Below are 15,317 nucleotides of genomic sequence, written 5' to 3'. Positions count from 1 at the left end.
TACCATTACCGTGGACTAGCTTATTTACCCGCAACCCTTGCATATTTGACACCACCCCCGGGTCCTGGGGTGGCGCGCCGCTTCGGGACGACGACCTAGCAACCCTTGCACATTTATCACTACACTCGGGTCTAGGAAGTGCAGCGCGTCGCTGAGTAGGAAACGCCCCAACGATATTTATATTATGGTTCATGTCATAAGATGTGGCTAAGTTTTACGCTGGCCGTCACAAACCTACCGCAACCCTCCTCCTTTGTCCGGGCTTAGGACCGGCTGTAAAGGCCACCAAGTGACCCTCACAGCTGGAGTTTATGAGAATCTTGTTAAAACAAGATAAAAAATCGGCTCGGTGAAAACTTAATCCAAAAAGGCTCGCCTTGAGACTATACCAATCCAATACGAGTCCACCCAGAGTTCGGCTCATTAACACTCCTGCTTGTGTGTTCATTAGTTAATAACAATAAAAATATATAATTCTTACAAGTATTAGAAATAAATAAATAATCTTTTCGAAAAAAAAAAGAAATAAATAAATAAATTGAATGGCGATATTTACCCCCTAAGTTTCTTAGAGAATAAGCAATGGGGAAAATCATTGGTCAGTGTGCACTTCTAAATTTTATGCCATACACTTACATTCATTAAAGTCAAATTTTCCCATTTTAAAATTCTCTGTTAAACTAAGAAAGTACACGTGTTAAAAAACATCTGTTAATGAAATTTAATAATCTCCCAAAAAAAAATGAAATTTAATAAATTCTTTTTTTCATTTCCCTAAACCGGGAATAGGTCCAAAAATACTTTCCGTTTAGCAACAAAAGTCCACGTCACGCAAATGAGGAGATCTCAGGTAGAGCTTGGTGTAGGAGAACAAAACCCCCGCCCATCAAATCTATGCTTAGAAGGTGAGAAAGAGGAGTCAAAATGCTAATTGCCACAGTAGCAGAAAGACTTGAGAAAGGACATTAACAAAAGTGACAGAAGAAGAGAAAAGCAAAAGTCACTCACGATTCTACGCCATTGCTTCCCTCCCGATTTCGTTTTTAACTGATTGAATTCAATTAAGAGATGCTGTTTTATGTTTGATCGATATCTTCTCTGTTTTTATTGATTCTCTAATGCTGGACGGAGGCTCGGATTCTCTGTTTTCCGATTTTGTCCCCTTCTAGGGTTCAGATAGGGGTTTGGTATTGAGCGAGAGACATAGAGGGAGAAGAGATCACTCATAATGTTATCGAATCACCTGCAAGATGGAATTGAGACCGCTAAACTGATTTGGTCTCGGATTCCGAATTCAGAGGACGGGCAGCTCGAGGGGATAGGTCTCTTGAGTGCTAGCGGTAGCAGCAATGTTGAGAGTCTTGATTATGAAGTTATTGAGAATTATGCGTATCGAGAAGAGCAGGTTGGTGCTTTTGCTTATTTATTTATTTAGTATTTTTTGACATTTCTATTCTTGTAATTTTAAGTTTCTTGTTTGTTTTTTGGGATCTTCAGAAGCAAAGAGGGAAGCTCTATGTTGGATACTATGTGGTTGTGAAGTGGTTCTTTGCGTTGCTTATTGGCATTGGTAAGCGCTTTTTAAATTATGGGCTTGAATTCATGGGAAAAACCTGATTTCATAGCTATTAATTATGTGTTTGTGCAATTCAGTTTATTTTCTGAATTTTATTTGGTTATCTGATTGTATCGCCTGTATTCTGCATTGATTGAGTTATCTCTATCAGTTGTGTTGTTTAAAACTTAGAATTGAAGATTTAGAATCAAAGGATATAAAATTTGGTTAACTAGTGCATGTAGCTATTGGCTCTGAAAACGTAAGAGAAGAAGAAAACGCTATTTTGTATTCATTGAGTAATATGTTACACAATTAGTTTTCCTTTTATACAATAAGAAACCAAAATGAATTTTCTAATTAAGCACTGGCACACACGTGCTTTCTATCGACAAGAATTTCCGCCAAATCTAACTGCCTCTGCCAGCTCACCAGAAGCCTTGATACTCTTCACTGATTGCAGCTTTCTTCCATGCTGTCAATGTATCTCTCTATTCCAACACTCCCTTCTCAAGTTGGAGATGATAATTGAACTAATTCCAACTTGCTTAAACTGGGCCACATTTGATTAGCACTCAAGGGCTTTGCAAGTACATCAGCTAATTGAGATTGAGAAGGTATGTGGTGTTGCAATGAACTTATTTTGACAAGTCAACCACTTCAACTCGCTAACTGTGGTTGTCATTGACCGATACTCTGCTTCAGCATAGGACTTTGTGACTGTGTTTTGCTTTTTCGATTTCCATGAAATTAAAGAACCTAGCATGACACAATAGCCTGTAACTGATCTTCTAGTGATTTTACACCTTTTCCAATCTGAATCACAATAACCATTACGCTGAAAGTCATTGTTTGATGAATAGAATAACCCCAAATATGCTGTACCCTTTAGATACTTCAACACATGCATAGCTGTTGTGTGATATTACAAATATCAGGACGTGTGAATCCCAAATGTAATACCCTTCTCACCAACCTTCTGTATTGCTCTGGATCCCGATAAGCCTCTGATGCATCTGTGAACTGCATTCCAGCTGGAAAAGAACTGCTAGCAGTTTTAGAAGCAATCAATCCCACATCATGTATCATATCATTAAATATATTCTGCTGTGTGATTATAATCCCAGAAGCAGACTAAGCCATTTCTATTCGTAAGAAATATTTGTCAATTCCTAGGTCCTTGATTCTGAATGTTGTATCCAACTCAACCTTGACTTCTTGAATCAGTTACTCTGAATGAAGTCCCTTTAATTAGGAGATCATCAACATAAACAATTAGAGCTAAAAACTCATTATTTTTCCTTAAGGTGAACAATGAATGGATTTAAGAAAACCCATGGACACCAGCTTGTTTGTGAACTCCAAATTCCACTGTCTCCCTGCCTGCTTTGAACCGTATAAAGATTTAGATAGTTTGCAGACCAGACCATCAGCTGCTTTGCCATAGCCTTCAGGTGGCATTAAGTATATCACTTATTGTTTAAAGCCCGTGTAATCTCATATCTTTCCCCGTTTCAGAGAATTCCATCAAATTCCAGTGTCTGAAAGGATTTCCTTAGATATTACTTAAAAGTTTAGACTGCGGAAAGTTGGATTTATTGTTATGTCATTTTAAATATTGTTTGTGCTAGTCTTTCTCTTTGATGCACAATAACAATCTATCTGATATCTTTTTTTACTTGCTTCCAGGTACTGGATTAGCTGCAGTTTTCATCAATCTATCTGTTGAGAACTTCGCTGGATGGAAATTTTCGCTGACCTTTTCAATAATACAAAAATCATATTTTGCTGGTTTTGTTTTGTATGTGTTAGTTAACTTGGCTTTGGTCTATTCGTCTGTATATATCATCACACAATTTGCCCCAGCAGCAGCAGGATCTGGTATTCCTGAAATTAAGGGCTATCTGAATGGTAAGACAAATATCTCAATCAACTTGTCTTAGTGTTTGGAATTGTTCTAATTTCCTTCATGGAGGTGCTAATTGTGAATAAATGTGCAGGCCTTGATATTCCTGGTATTCTACTTTTCAGAACCTTGCTTGGAAAGGTTTTGTGGCAATTCTTAATTCTTAACATAAGTTTTCTTTGCTATGAATTTGCGATTATCTGCTCTTTAATCTTCCTCATTTGATTTTGATAGATATTTGGCAGCATTGGTTCTGTGGGAGGTGGTCTAGCTTTAGGCAAAGAAGGTCCTCTTGTTCATACTGGTGCTTGTATTGCTTCATTGCTTGGACAAGTAGGAATTTTGTGCTTGGAGTTTATTGTATTGCAAAACTAATAAAAAAATTGAGCACATTTGAAGTTTTACCCCAACGATCTAAGACCTGTTTTGTCAATTTAGGGTGGATCCACCAAATATCATCTCAGTTCTAGGTGGCTACAAGTTTTCACGAGTGATCGCGATCGCCGTGATCTTGTAAGTAACTTATACCATCAATACAGATGATTTTTGTAACTAATTACATTTGGGTTCGTTTACTTCTTGTAAATGATATTTACTTGCCAAGTTGTTGTACACTACTGGATGTTGTGTGTTATGATAATGGTATCGAGCAAGCAACATACATTGTTTCGAATTCTCAATTATGACCGCTTCCTTTTCTGAAAGTTGGCAAACCTCTTTACTGTTCTCATTATCTGTTTATGAATGTTTTGAAAGGTGACATGTGGATGTGCAGCTGGAGTTGCTGCTGCTTTTAGAGCTCCCGTTGGTGGTGTATTATTTGCATTAGAAGAGGTCACATCATGGTAAGAGAGTTTTGATTTGGATCATGTACAGTATAACAGTTTGATCAGGTACCAAAGAAAAAAAAAACTTAAAATTGAATAGGATGATATTAGCATCACATGTTGAGTGCATTATCATGTTTTTTTTGCATTCTCATGATTCATCTATAGTATGTCACTGTCAGCATATCATATGCATTTACAGAGCTGCTTTTAGTTGGCAATTTGATTTGTCATACTTCTAACATGTTCTTTATTTTTCTACGTCAGGTGGAGGAGTCAACTTATGTGGCGTGTCTTCTTCACTTCTGCTATTGTGGCAGTGGTAGTGCGTACGGCCATGGGATGGTGTAAGACTGGAAATTGTGGGCATTTTGGCTCAGGAGGCTTTGTGATATGGGATATATCAGAGTTGAGATCTGCATTTTTCTGTCTGTGTATCTTTCTACTGAGCTTGTACTGGTTGGCTATGTCCTAAGTTTTTTCCTTCTTTTTGGACAGTGGGCAAGAAGACTATTCTTTCTCTGAGCTACTTCCGATGGCAGTCATTGGGGTGATTGGCGGCCTGCTTGGTAGGTAACCATAGTTTAACATTTATGCTTTTTGTTAGAGTTGCAAATAATTATTATTAGTTTTTCCTTTTTTCCCTAATTTCAGGAGCTTTATTTAACCAACTTACTCTTTATATAACTCGCTGGCGTCGAAATTATTTGCACAAGAGAGGGAACCGAGTGAAGGCAAGATTTTCAGATATACACACACACTCGCACACATACATACACACTCACACGCACATACTTATTGCTTTCCAATTTTTAACTAATGTACTCCCAACTATGGTTGTAATATTATTGTCACAGATTATTGAAGCTTGTCTCATCTCCGTTATAACCTCAGTTATTTCTTTCGGACTGCCACTTCTAAGAAAATGCAGTCCCTGCCCTGAATCAGATGATGAATCAGGTATTGAATGTCCGAGGCCTCCAGGAATGTATGGGAATTATGTTAATGTAAGATCTCACTTTTGACTTCACAGTTCAATTTTTTGAGGTTTTATTTTGCTGGCACACTTTTCTATGTAATTCTGTTGATCATGGAATGACTTTTGTTGGGGAATTTGCTGTAAAATACAGCATGTCATACATCATAAATATAGTTTAATTTGATGTCATGAAATGCAGTTTTACTGTAGCGGAAATAAGGAGTACAATGATCTCGCCACAATATTCTTTAATACTCAGGTACCATATAAAAGGGCATTTTATTGTTCTACAATCTAGTTTCCCATGTTATTTGGTTTCTGTTCTGATGCAGTTATATGTGTTCTACAGGATGATGCCATAAGAAATTTGTTTAGTGCAAAAACAATTCATGAGTTCAGTGCCCAAAGTTTATTGACATTTCTGGTATTAACTGTTTCCATCTTGAGTTTTACATGAAAAGGCTGCTATTATCTTATTTCTTAATTTTGTTAAACTGATGTAGTCTATCAAGTTATTTTAGACGAGAGTTGGGGACTGAGCCCTGCTTTTCATCTGCTGTACTTTTAATTTCCAAATCTGGAAATCAGTAGACATTTTTTTTTGTCCCTTTCCTCACTCTCTGTGGACAACCATTTTTTCATGCAAATTTTTGCTAATTATAGATGTATGTTTACTGGGGCAATTTTGTGTGTAATATATTTTACTGTTTTTCTTCACTGAATACCCCCTTGCCTTTGAGGTTTAATAGGCATATACGGTCCAAATTTATCTGATAAGAACACAGTTTTAAGAACCATAACAAACTATAAAATTGAAGCTATAGGATTATTGGAACTGGAAGAGAGGATTCCTATTGTAGTCCAGTCAGCAGCTATGTTGTTATTCTTCTAAATTATTTATAAGATATGCTAATTTATGTTCCTTTGTTGGTTCACTTTTTAGTACAAAAGTTCCAAGTAGGGTTTCATGATCATATTTGAACATCCTACTAGATCAATTTGGATATTGCTGCATAACATTTCATATTAATATTCATACTTCAATTAAATCAATGCTTTCTCTTCCTTTATGATGTTTGCAGATAATGTTTTACACCCTAGCAGTGGTTACATTTGGCACAGCAGTTCCTGCAGGTCAGTTTGTTCCTGGAATAATGATAGGATCAACATATGGACGGCTTGTTGGCATGCTTGTTGTTAAATTTTACAACAAGCCCAACATTGAGGAGGGAACGTGAGTTTCTTTGTTTCCTATATGCATGTTTTTTTTTTATTTTTTATTCTTTTTTAATGCAATGGCCAGAATTTTGGTACTTATGCATTAAAGCTTTTTTATATTGTTTATGAATCAGATAAGAAATTCCCATTCATATTGTATGTACTTTTTATATATATATATTGTGTTTGCAAATGTTTTTGCTTACAGGACTTCTGCCTTCAGTGAATGGGGAACCATTGTCTGGATACTGATATTTTCTTTCTAATGTACTGTATGCTGTTCTGGTGGTATTCAGATATGCTTTGTTGGGTGCTGCTTCATTCCTTGGAGGTTCAATGCGTATGACAGTCTCTTTATGTGTAATTATGGTTGAGATCACAAACAACCTGAAACTTTTACCTCTGATCATGCTTGTTCTTCTTATATCAAAGGTAAGCTTTTGAATTTCCTTGCAATTTTTTTGGACGCCCAGTTGAATGAATTTTCTGAAAACACGGCAGGCTGTTGGTGATGCTTTTAATGAAGGTCTTTATGAAGAGCAAGCCAGATTGAGAGGCATTCCATTGCTGGAATCTAGACCTAAGTATCAGATGAGAAATATGACAGCAAGAGAAGCTTGTGGAAATCAGAAGGTTATTTATTTTCATTCAAATAGTCTCATTTTTAACTTGAACATAACTATTATCTATCTATTATTGTGAGCGCTAATGACTTGGGTAATTTAAATTTGAACACTAGAACCACCGTTATTCAGACCTGTAAATTTTTTTAGGTTCCGTAGGCTGTCAAATGCATACCTATAAAAGTCTATAATGTCAATTGGAAACCCTAAGACTATAGCAAATGATGCAGAAATAGAAAATTAGTAAAAATCAATGAAAAAAAGGAGAGATTTGATTCTAGGTCTCATAAACTTGTGATACCTCATGCATGCATATTATGGCTGGTTTAATTCCTTGGCACCCCTTTGTTTTGCGCACTCCATTTCAACTCATGGTCGGTTTCTTCATCCATCTTTTGTAGGTTGTTCCCTTTCCTCGTGTAGCTAAAGTTGCAGACATAGTTTCTATTTTACGGAGTAATAAACACAATGGGTTCCCTGTAAGTTTGCATCAATCTTTTTTATCTTTTTTTTCTTTTGGTTACGTGGAATTTTCTAATTTATGCTGATGATATATTTACTATACCTAGGTGATTGATCACACAAGAAATGGAGAAACACTTGTGATTGGACTTGTGCTTCGCAGGTAGAACTCTCTCTCTCTCCTTTTTTTTTTCTTGTTAGAAATGTAGACAAAAACATTGTATTGGTTGAGGAAGCTAATATAGTTTTTGGTTCAGTCATTTGCTTGTGCTGCTTCAGTCTAAGGTGGATTTTCAACATAGTCCTTTTCCAGGTGGATCCAGGTCAATCAGGTGAATGGAGCTTGATACCACTTATTGTTATTGATGCTGCTACTAAATTCTGACTTTGAATTGTACTTGCTCAAGATAGTTGCTTCTTTTAATCAGGCACACTTTCACCGAATTTGTGAAACCGGTTTCTAGTAAAGGAATCTGTATAGAGGATATCCATCTTAGTTCAGATGACATGGAAATGTACATAGATCTTGCCCCATTTATGAATCCTTCCCCATATGTTGTCCCTGAGGATATGTCCTTAACAAAGGTAGGCGACTCCCCTCTTCTGTTTGTTTTTTCATGTTTTTTTATTGGTCTCCCATTTTTCATATGATAAAGTTATGCATTTTCCCGACATATAGGTATACAATCTTTTCCGCCAATTAGGATTAAGACACATATTTGTTGTCCCTCGTGCTTCACGTGTGATTGGCATGATTACAAGAAAAGAATTGCTTATTGAGGTTGGTTGATGGCATTAGCTTTCTCTGCGTTTCAAATATTAATGAACTATTTAAGGACTGTTTTATGATGGTTTTTTTTTTTTACTGTAGGAGAACGAGGAATCAGCTAATTTGGAACTTCAATCATCTAGTGTAAGGTCCATGCTGCTTCACTCATGTCTGTTAGCTTTAGTATCTATCCATCGGTTTTCATTTAGAACAAGCTCAAAAATTTTCAAGCTTTTTCTTGTTCCCATTAATTTCGCTTATGCATTGATTGACATTATGTTATTGATTTTTCACCCTCCTCTTGATTTATAGCAATTACAGCAGCCCTGCCTATATAAATTTTTTGGGGGGCCAATTGATAGTGGAAGATCAAGTTTAGTTTTATGGTACAAAACAGCCTTATAGTAGAAATTCCAGCTGAATCGTACCCTTTTGCAAGGGATTCCGTCGGAATATTTGTTGGTAAGTAGTTCATGATTTTGATTATTTGTTTGATTTGTATTGACAGAACTCATCATCAAGATAAAAGAATGTTGCCTAGGAATACAGATGTGGATAGCCCCCTTCTCAACGGTCTTCTTCTCCAAGATCACTTTCCTGCTTGAAACTGCTTTCGTACCTTCCTGGCTGGCTAATACCTCTAATTGAAAACCAATATTCTTTTTGCCTCTTCCGATTCTTTTTCTCACGACATAGAATGATTTACTTAGTTTCTTCTCCATATATGAGGCCTAATTTTTTGAACATCTTTTTTTTCTTGGGAACTTTTATCAGGATGTGAAGAAAATTTTAGTATTAGAATGGAGAATGATTGTAAAAATACTGCAACTTCATGCATTGAACCAGCAATGGAGGTGCATTGTAAAGTACTTGTAATGAAATGCTGTATAAGTGAGTAGGCTAAGCTATTAAATTTGACAAAATTTTATGAACAATAAATGAAAGTTTAATTAAAGAAAAATGTATTTTAATCCTTTGAAATTTAAATATTTATGATATTAAGCCTTTTAACTTCGATCTTGTTCTATTATGCTATAAACTTTATATTTGAGAGTTAATAGGCCCTTTTAGATACAAATAACGAAAGAAGGAACAAATTGACAAAAAAATCATTTCCAAAACATACAAAGTGCATGGAGAGCACGTGATATAATTAACAAAAAGATGGTAAAAATTCATAAGGTTACAGTTATAAAGTTGAAGCACTCTATGAAACAAAAATAAAATGAGATTATCATCCAATCGTAGATCTAATTAACAGATGGATATAATAAGATTTCTGTTTCTAGTACCTATCTATCCATATAAAATAAGCAATATCCTTAATTAAGATGAATGTTCTAAAATCATTTAATTCAAACTAAACAAAGTCACAGATTAATGTTAATAATTAAATTCAGGAATAAAGATAAATTAATAATTAGTATAATTTGTTAATGTGAGGACATTACAGTAAGATTAATTCCTAACGTACATGTAATAGTAATTATCTAATATTAATATCGATAATAAACTAAAATTAGATTACTAAATATGACAAATAATTTTTGTATATATACAAAGTGTAAAAGTCATAAAAATTACACCACTTCAATTACTAGGCTGAGGTTTCCCTCTCCTAGTTCCTTGCCTATTCCTCTCCGAAGTTTAATTGTTTCTTCTCTAATATAAATTTTAATATACAGAGAGCAATTATATCCAGTAGGAGAGGTAATTCTTATTTAATTTTTAATTAAATTAAAAATGCCGGCCATAGTAATTTCTGGAAATGGCGATATGCCGCAATTTGAAGGCAAGGTTACTTTTACGGTGATCATATGTGTGATTATTGCAGCCTTTGGAGGTCTAATGTTTGGTTATGACATCGGTATCTCAGGTGATTTATTCTTTTTTCTTATTTTTACGAATTAATCTTTTCAACTTCAAATTAATCTCATTTTCATATCATTTATTTTTATTAAATTAGTCTGAAATTTCATGTGTCAAAAAATGAATTATATTTTAATTCATCTAAATTTATAATATATCTTGGGACAACAACCGTGAATGACCATGTCCGTATGCAGGTAGATTTATTAAATCTAAGCCTTAAAATAATTTAAATATCCATTCTACTATTTTAATAAACCTAAATCTGAATACTAAATATAGTTACTGAATATAAAATTATTGCAGGCGGAGTGACAGCCATGGATGATTTCCTGGAGAAGTTTTTTCACAATGTGTATGAAAGGAAGAAAAAGGCAGCTGAAAACAATTACTGTAAATTCGATGATCAAAACCTGCAACTCTTCACATCATCCTTGTACCTTGCAGCTCTAGTAGCTAGCTTTTTTGCTTCTCATTGTTGCACTAAACTTGGTCGGAAGCCAACTATGCAGATGGCTTCTTTCTTCTTCGTCATCGGAGTCGGATTGAGTGCAGCTGGGGTTAATATTGCTATGGTTATCGTCGGCAGGGTTCTTCTCGGTTTCGGAGTCGGATTCGCCAATCAAGTAAGAAATAAAATATCTCAAAGTTTTCTACAATTTAATTTATCCCGCAATGACTCATCAATTACTTTCTTTAATTTGCAGGCGGTGCCACTATTTTTATCGGAGTTAGCTCCGGTGAAGCTACGAGGAGCATTAAATATTGTCTTCCAACTAATGGTAACAATTGGGATATTCATTGCAAATTTGGTGAATTACGGAACCGGAAACATTCATCCCTACGGATGGAGAATTTCCCTAGGGCTTGCCGGAGTTCCAGCATTGATGCTCGGAATAGGTTCTTTAGCCATCGTTGAAACTCCGACTAGCCTTATCGAGCGAAACAAAATCGAAGAAGGAAAATCAGTTCTTAAAAAGGTAAGAGGCGTAGAAAACGTCGATGCTGAGTTCAATTCAATCGTTGAAGCTTGCGAAATGGCGAAACAAGTCACTCATCCCTACCGTGAACTCCTCCGCAAAGAAAGCACACCGCCACTAGTCATAGCCATCTTACTCCAAATTTTCCAGCAGTTCACCGGAATCAACGCCATCATGTTTTACGCTCCCGTTCTTTTTCAAACCGTTGGATTTGGGAGCGATGCTTCTTTGCTTTCAGCTGTTGTTACAGGGTTCGTTAATGTTTTGTGCACTCTTGTTTCAATTGGTCTGGTTGATAGGCTTGGCAGGAGGATCTTGCTTCTCGAATCTTGCGTTCAGATGCTCATCACTCAGGTAACGAAAAGATTCAGAATTGGAATGAAATTACAATATTGGTTATGTTGCATTATATAGAATAACAAATTAAATAACTTGACAACGCAGACAATGATAGGAGCAATCCTGATGAAAGATCTGAAGCTGACCGGAGAACTACCGAGCAAAGAGGCAGCAGTGGTGGTAATATTGGTATGCGTATACGTAGGTGGATTTGCTTGGTCATGGGGGCCATTGGGATGGTTAATTCCGAGTGAAACATTCCCACTGGAAACAAGAACAGCTGGGTTTTCATTCGCAGTTAGCTCAAACATGTTATGCACATTCATAATAGCTCAAGCATTCTTGTCAATGTTGTGTAATATGAGAGCTGCAATATTCTTCTTCTTTGGTGGTTGGATTGTGGTGATGATGTTGTTTGCGTTTTTCTTCATTCCTGAGACTAAAGGTGTTTCTATTGATGAGATGAACGATAGAGTTTGGAAGAGACATTGGTTTTGGAAGAGGTTCTTCACCCCTGATGGAAAAGGAATGGCTTGATTATGAGATTAATCAACAACTGTGGAAGATGAAGTTAAAAATAAGTCTTTGGATTAATCATTTCTTTTTTAAATTAATTAGGTGCATGTTTAGGGTTGCATTGCATTCTAGACATGTATCTTGTTTCTTCTTCTTCGATTTCATTTCTAATTTCCTACCGTGTTGGAATTTAGAAACTAATTAACCATTGTACTTCCGAATTCATATTCGTGTATTTCAAAATCCAAAGTAATGCAATAATCACTTTCATCATGTGTGCAACTATTTGCTTATCCTCAATTCCCTTACTACCATGTTGTTTATTTTTGTACTAAATTAGGATTGCTTCCATTATCATTAAAATAATGATAATATATATGATAATGTAGTGGGAAAATCCAATGTGAAGTATCCAGTAGTCTTGTTTGTAGAGATTTGAGTAACCGAAGTAGTTGTAAGGGTGACTCGATGTTTGTGATTGTGAAGTTGCTTGTCTTCTTAGTGTATCCCACAAAAGAGATACTACAAAAAAGTACATCTATACCAACAGTTTTCTAGATGAACTTACAAAAAATGTTGTCTACTCAAAATTGCTAAATAACCTTATACCTTATACCCCATACATATATAGCCTTAATTCCGCTTTAATCCCTTACTCCAAACAATTGTTTGCTTTTTATAAGAGAATTAGGTTTTAGTGACCAATTCTTAGAAGCCCAATAGCTAAACGTCTACAAAACTATAAGGAAAAAACCTCAAATTCTGAATCATTTGGTTTTGCGTGTTATCACTTTTTGGGATTTCACATTTGCCATCTTGCTCAAATTCGCGATATCTCCTCTCATATGTTTGACAGTCTTCGTGCGATTTCACAAATCTTCCATTACAAATCCTCTACAAATCTTCCATTACAGATCTTATGTGATATCACATTTATCATGTATAATCTATGATTTGCTCTATGTGATATATAATTTGATACTATTACTTGTAATTCTTCTTCATTTTGTTCTTTTCTTTAACATATCATTATGGACTGGCTTTGACTAATGTAAGGCAAGTTCTAATTCTATAAAAACTTAGCAATTTTATAGTTTCTGTTTGGTCGATAGGTTTTAGGGTTCCGTTGAAATGATTGGATGAGGAGGCAATGGTTTTGATCCCTTTTTCAGTTCCTCCAGGTCTACTCCATAGCCAGGGCCGTCTCCAGCATTTTGGAGGCCCTAGGCACATTGTGCACTTTTTTCCATATCTAAATAATACAATTTTAGAAATAATAAATATTAAATAGTAAAACCAATATATTATTAACTACAATTCAAGTCCTATAATAATAACCTAAAGCAAAGAAATTATTATTCTTGCTTTTGTATATGTAAAATCTAGTTTTCTTTTATATATGTAAAATCAAGTTTCTTCTCACCAGTAATGAGAGAAGCAAACAGACGACCAAATATTAATTCCTGGAAATTAATTTTGGACGGCTGAACTCGAACCTAATCGCAAGATTCTATAAAAAGAAAGTGAATTTATCTTGGTGATTAAAGATTGGTTGAGTCGCGTCTATAAATATTAAATAGTAAAACCAATATATTATTAACTACAATTCAAGTCATATAATAATAACCTAAAACTAAGAAATTATTATTCTTGCTTTTGTATATGTAAAATCGAGTTTTCTTTTATATATGTAAAATCAAGTTTCTTCTCACCAGTCATACTAATTCAGGGAATCGAATTCTCACACTTATAAACAATTCCACTATGTCTTTACCATTTAGCCTAGTACTATTTTTTGTTATAAATCTAAGTCTATGTACTTTTTAACCATAGAAATCTTAATAATTATCAAATTTGAAACAAATTCCGATCGGAGGACCTAGGCGGCCTCCCCCTAGAGCCGGCCCTGTCCGTAGCTATCATGTCCCTTTTTTATGCTTGCCTTTACACACATAATATTTTTTTGTCCTTGCTAATATGATATGCTTGCTAAATTTGAATGTCCTTTTGTCAATTAAGTACTTCATTTTTCTAGTTATCTCGACTTGCTTTAGAAATATCCAGACATGTTTAACATTTTCATTACTAATCAAAAGCAACAGTCAAAACATATGGAAATGTGGGATTAAGGGGTTAATTTACGATTATCTCGATTCGCTACACTCTTCTTCGCCATCATTGGGATGCTTATCAATGTTCATTTTCTATGGAACCATGTGGATATATTGCTAGCATATGTTATATTAGTGTTGAAAAATGAAAGAGATGATTTTATAACAACACAATTTGCTGTGGAAAGTATATAAATTATTGATCTGATACTCAGTTTAAATACAGCAGAAACACAGTTACAGAATAACTGTGCAATAACTACTTCCTACAAATCAGTGATTTAATAACCACTGCAACTGACTAAAATCATACAGATAAAAAATACAGGATAAAATAGCAGTTACTAAAGCATTAAATTTAACACTCCTCCTTGCTTTGGTTACTGCAATTTTTTTTAAGGAACTCTAAAGAAACATTTGTGTCCTGTTTGTTTTTTTAATAATGAGATCTGCAAGTGTGCGCTGTGGACATGAGTCTTTGGACAAAAATGACTCAAGTAATTTCTCCTCATGCTCATCAATCTCATCATAATCACCAAACTGAGTTTGAGTTTCAGAGAAACTATTAAAATCGTGAAACTCCCCTTCTTCATCTTCTTTTTGATCGTTGGCATTTTCTTCTTCAGCTAAAACAAAGGCAGTAGTACAAGTATGATTTTTCTCCTCAGCCTCCTCTTGAATTTCCTTCTGCTGAATCAACGCCTCTTTCAAATTTTTTGAACTCAAACTTGATGAGATCATCTTTTCAGAGACTTCTGAATTAATTTGTGTTTCAGTAAACACTTTTTGCTCCTCCTTCAATGGATTCAATGCAAAGATCTTGCCTTTCATCTTCACTTTGAAGACATCTTTGTCCGCTGAATCCTTTATAATGCAGTGATTTGTTTCAAATAAAACTTTGAAACCCTTCTCAAGAAGTTGGCCAACACTTAACAAATTCTAATTTATGTTAGGCACAAATAATACATCTTTGATTGTTTTTGTACCTGAAGTGCTCTTAATAGCCACTGCACCTTTTCCCTTCACTGGAATGTACTCTCCATTTCCAATTTTAACTTTGGAAACTGCTGATGTATCTAGCTCTTTGAACAAAGCACGATCATAAGTCATATGGTTCGTACATCCGCTATCTACAAGCCAATTATCACTTGAATTTCCAGGAG

General features: G+C 35.1%; 2 protein-coding genes across 4 annotated transcripts; both read left to right on the top strand.

Moving 5' to 3' along the window:
• The first annotated feature begins 920 nt into the window (after positions 1-920).
• LOC136219762 (chloride channel protein CLC-d) lies at positions 921-9,300 on the top strand. Of its 3 annotated transcripts, none has more exons than XM_066007291.1 (23): positions 921-1,405; positions 1,498-1,570; positions 3,245-3,466; positions 3,556-3,602; positions 3,696-3,794; positions 3,900-3,974; positions 4,218-4,306; positions 4,556-4,696; positions 4,787-4,857; positions 4,943-5,022; positions 5,146-5,295; positions 5,467-5,526; positions 5,617-5,691; positions 6,350-6,501; positions 6,782-6,917; positions 6,987-7,118; positions 7,510-7,587; positions 7,678-7,733; positions 7,828-7,902; positions 7,999-8,155; positions 8,250-8,351; positions 8,442-8,488; positions 8,652-8,838. In XM_066007291.1, the coding sequence occupies exons 1-23, from the start codon at positions 1,229-1,231 to the stop codon at positions 8,716-8,718; spliced, it is 2,361 nt and encodes a 786-aa protein (XP_065863363.1). In that variant the 5' UTR covers positions 921-1,228; the 3' UTR covers positions 8,719-8,838. The 3 variants fall into 3 exon arrangements, with proteins under 3 accessions (XP_065863363.1, XP_065863364.1, XP_065863362.1); XM_066007292.1 differs by lacking the exon at positions 8,652-8,838 and adding an exon at positions 8,848-9,300 and having other exon boundaries at positions 922-1,405; positions 8,442-8,483; XM_066007290.1 differs by lacking the exon at positions 8,652-8,838 and adding an exon at positions 8,848-9,300 and having other exon boundaries at positions 922-1,405.
• A 94-nt stretch (positions 9,301-9,394) lies between these two features.
• Positions 9,395-12,283, top strand: LOC136219763 (sugar transport protein 8-like). Its single transcript, XM_066007293.1, has 4 exons — positions 9,395-10,215; positions 10,515-10,834; positions 10,916-11,542; positions 11,633-12,283. The coding sequence occupies exons 1-4, from the start codon at positions 10,083-10,085 to the stop codon at positions 12,062-12,064; spliced, it is 1,512 nt and encodes a 503-aa protein (XP_065863365.1). The 5' UTR covers positions 9,395-10,082; the 3' UTR covers positions 12,065-12,283.
• Positions 12,284-15,317: the final 3,034 nt, after the last annotated feature.

Source organism: Euphorbia lathyris, chromosome 2 (genome assembly GCF_963576675.1).
Source record: "Euphorbia lathyris chromosome 2, ddEupLath1.1, whole genome shotgun sequence".
Lineage (NCBI taxonomy): Eukaryota > Viridiplantae > Streptophyta > Magnoliopsida > Malpighiales > Euphorbiaceae > Euphorbia > Euphorbia lathyris.
The sequence above is the reverse complement of the archived record's forward strand: the minus strand, read 5'-3'. Positions and strand labels throughout refer to the sequence as shown.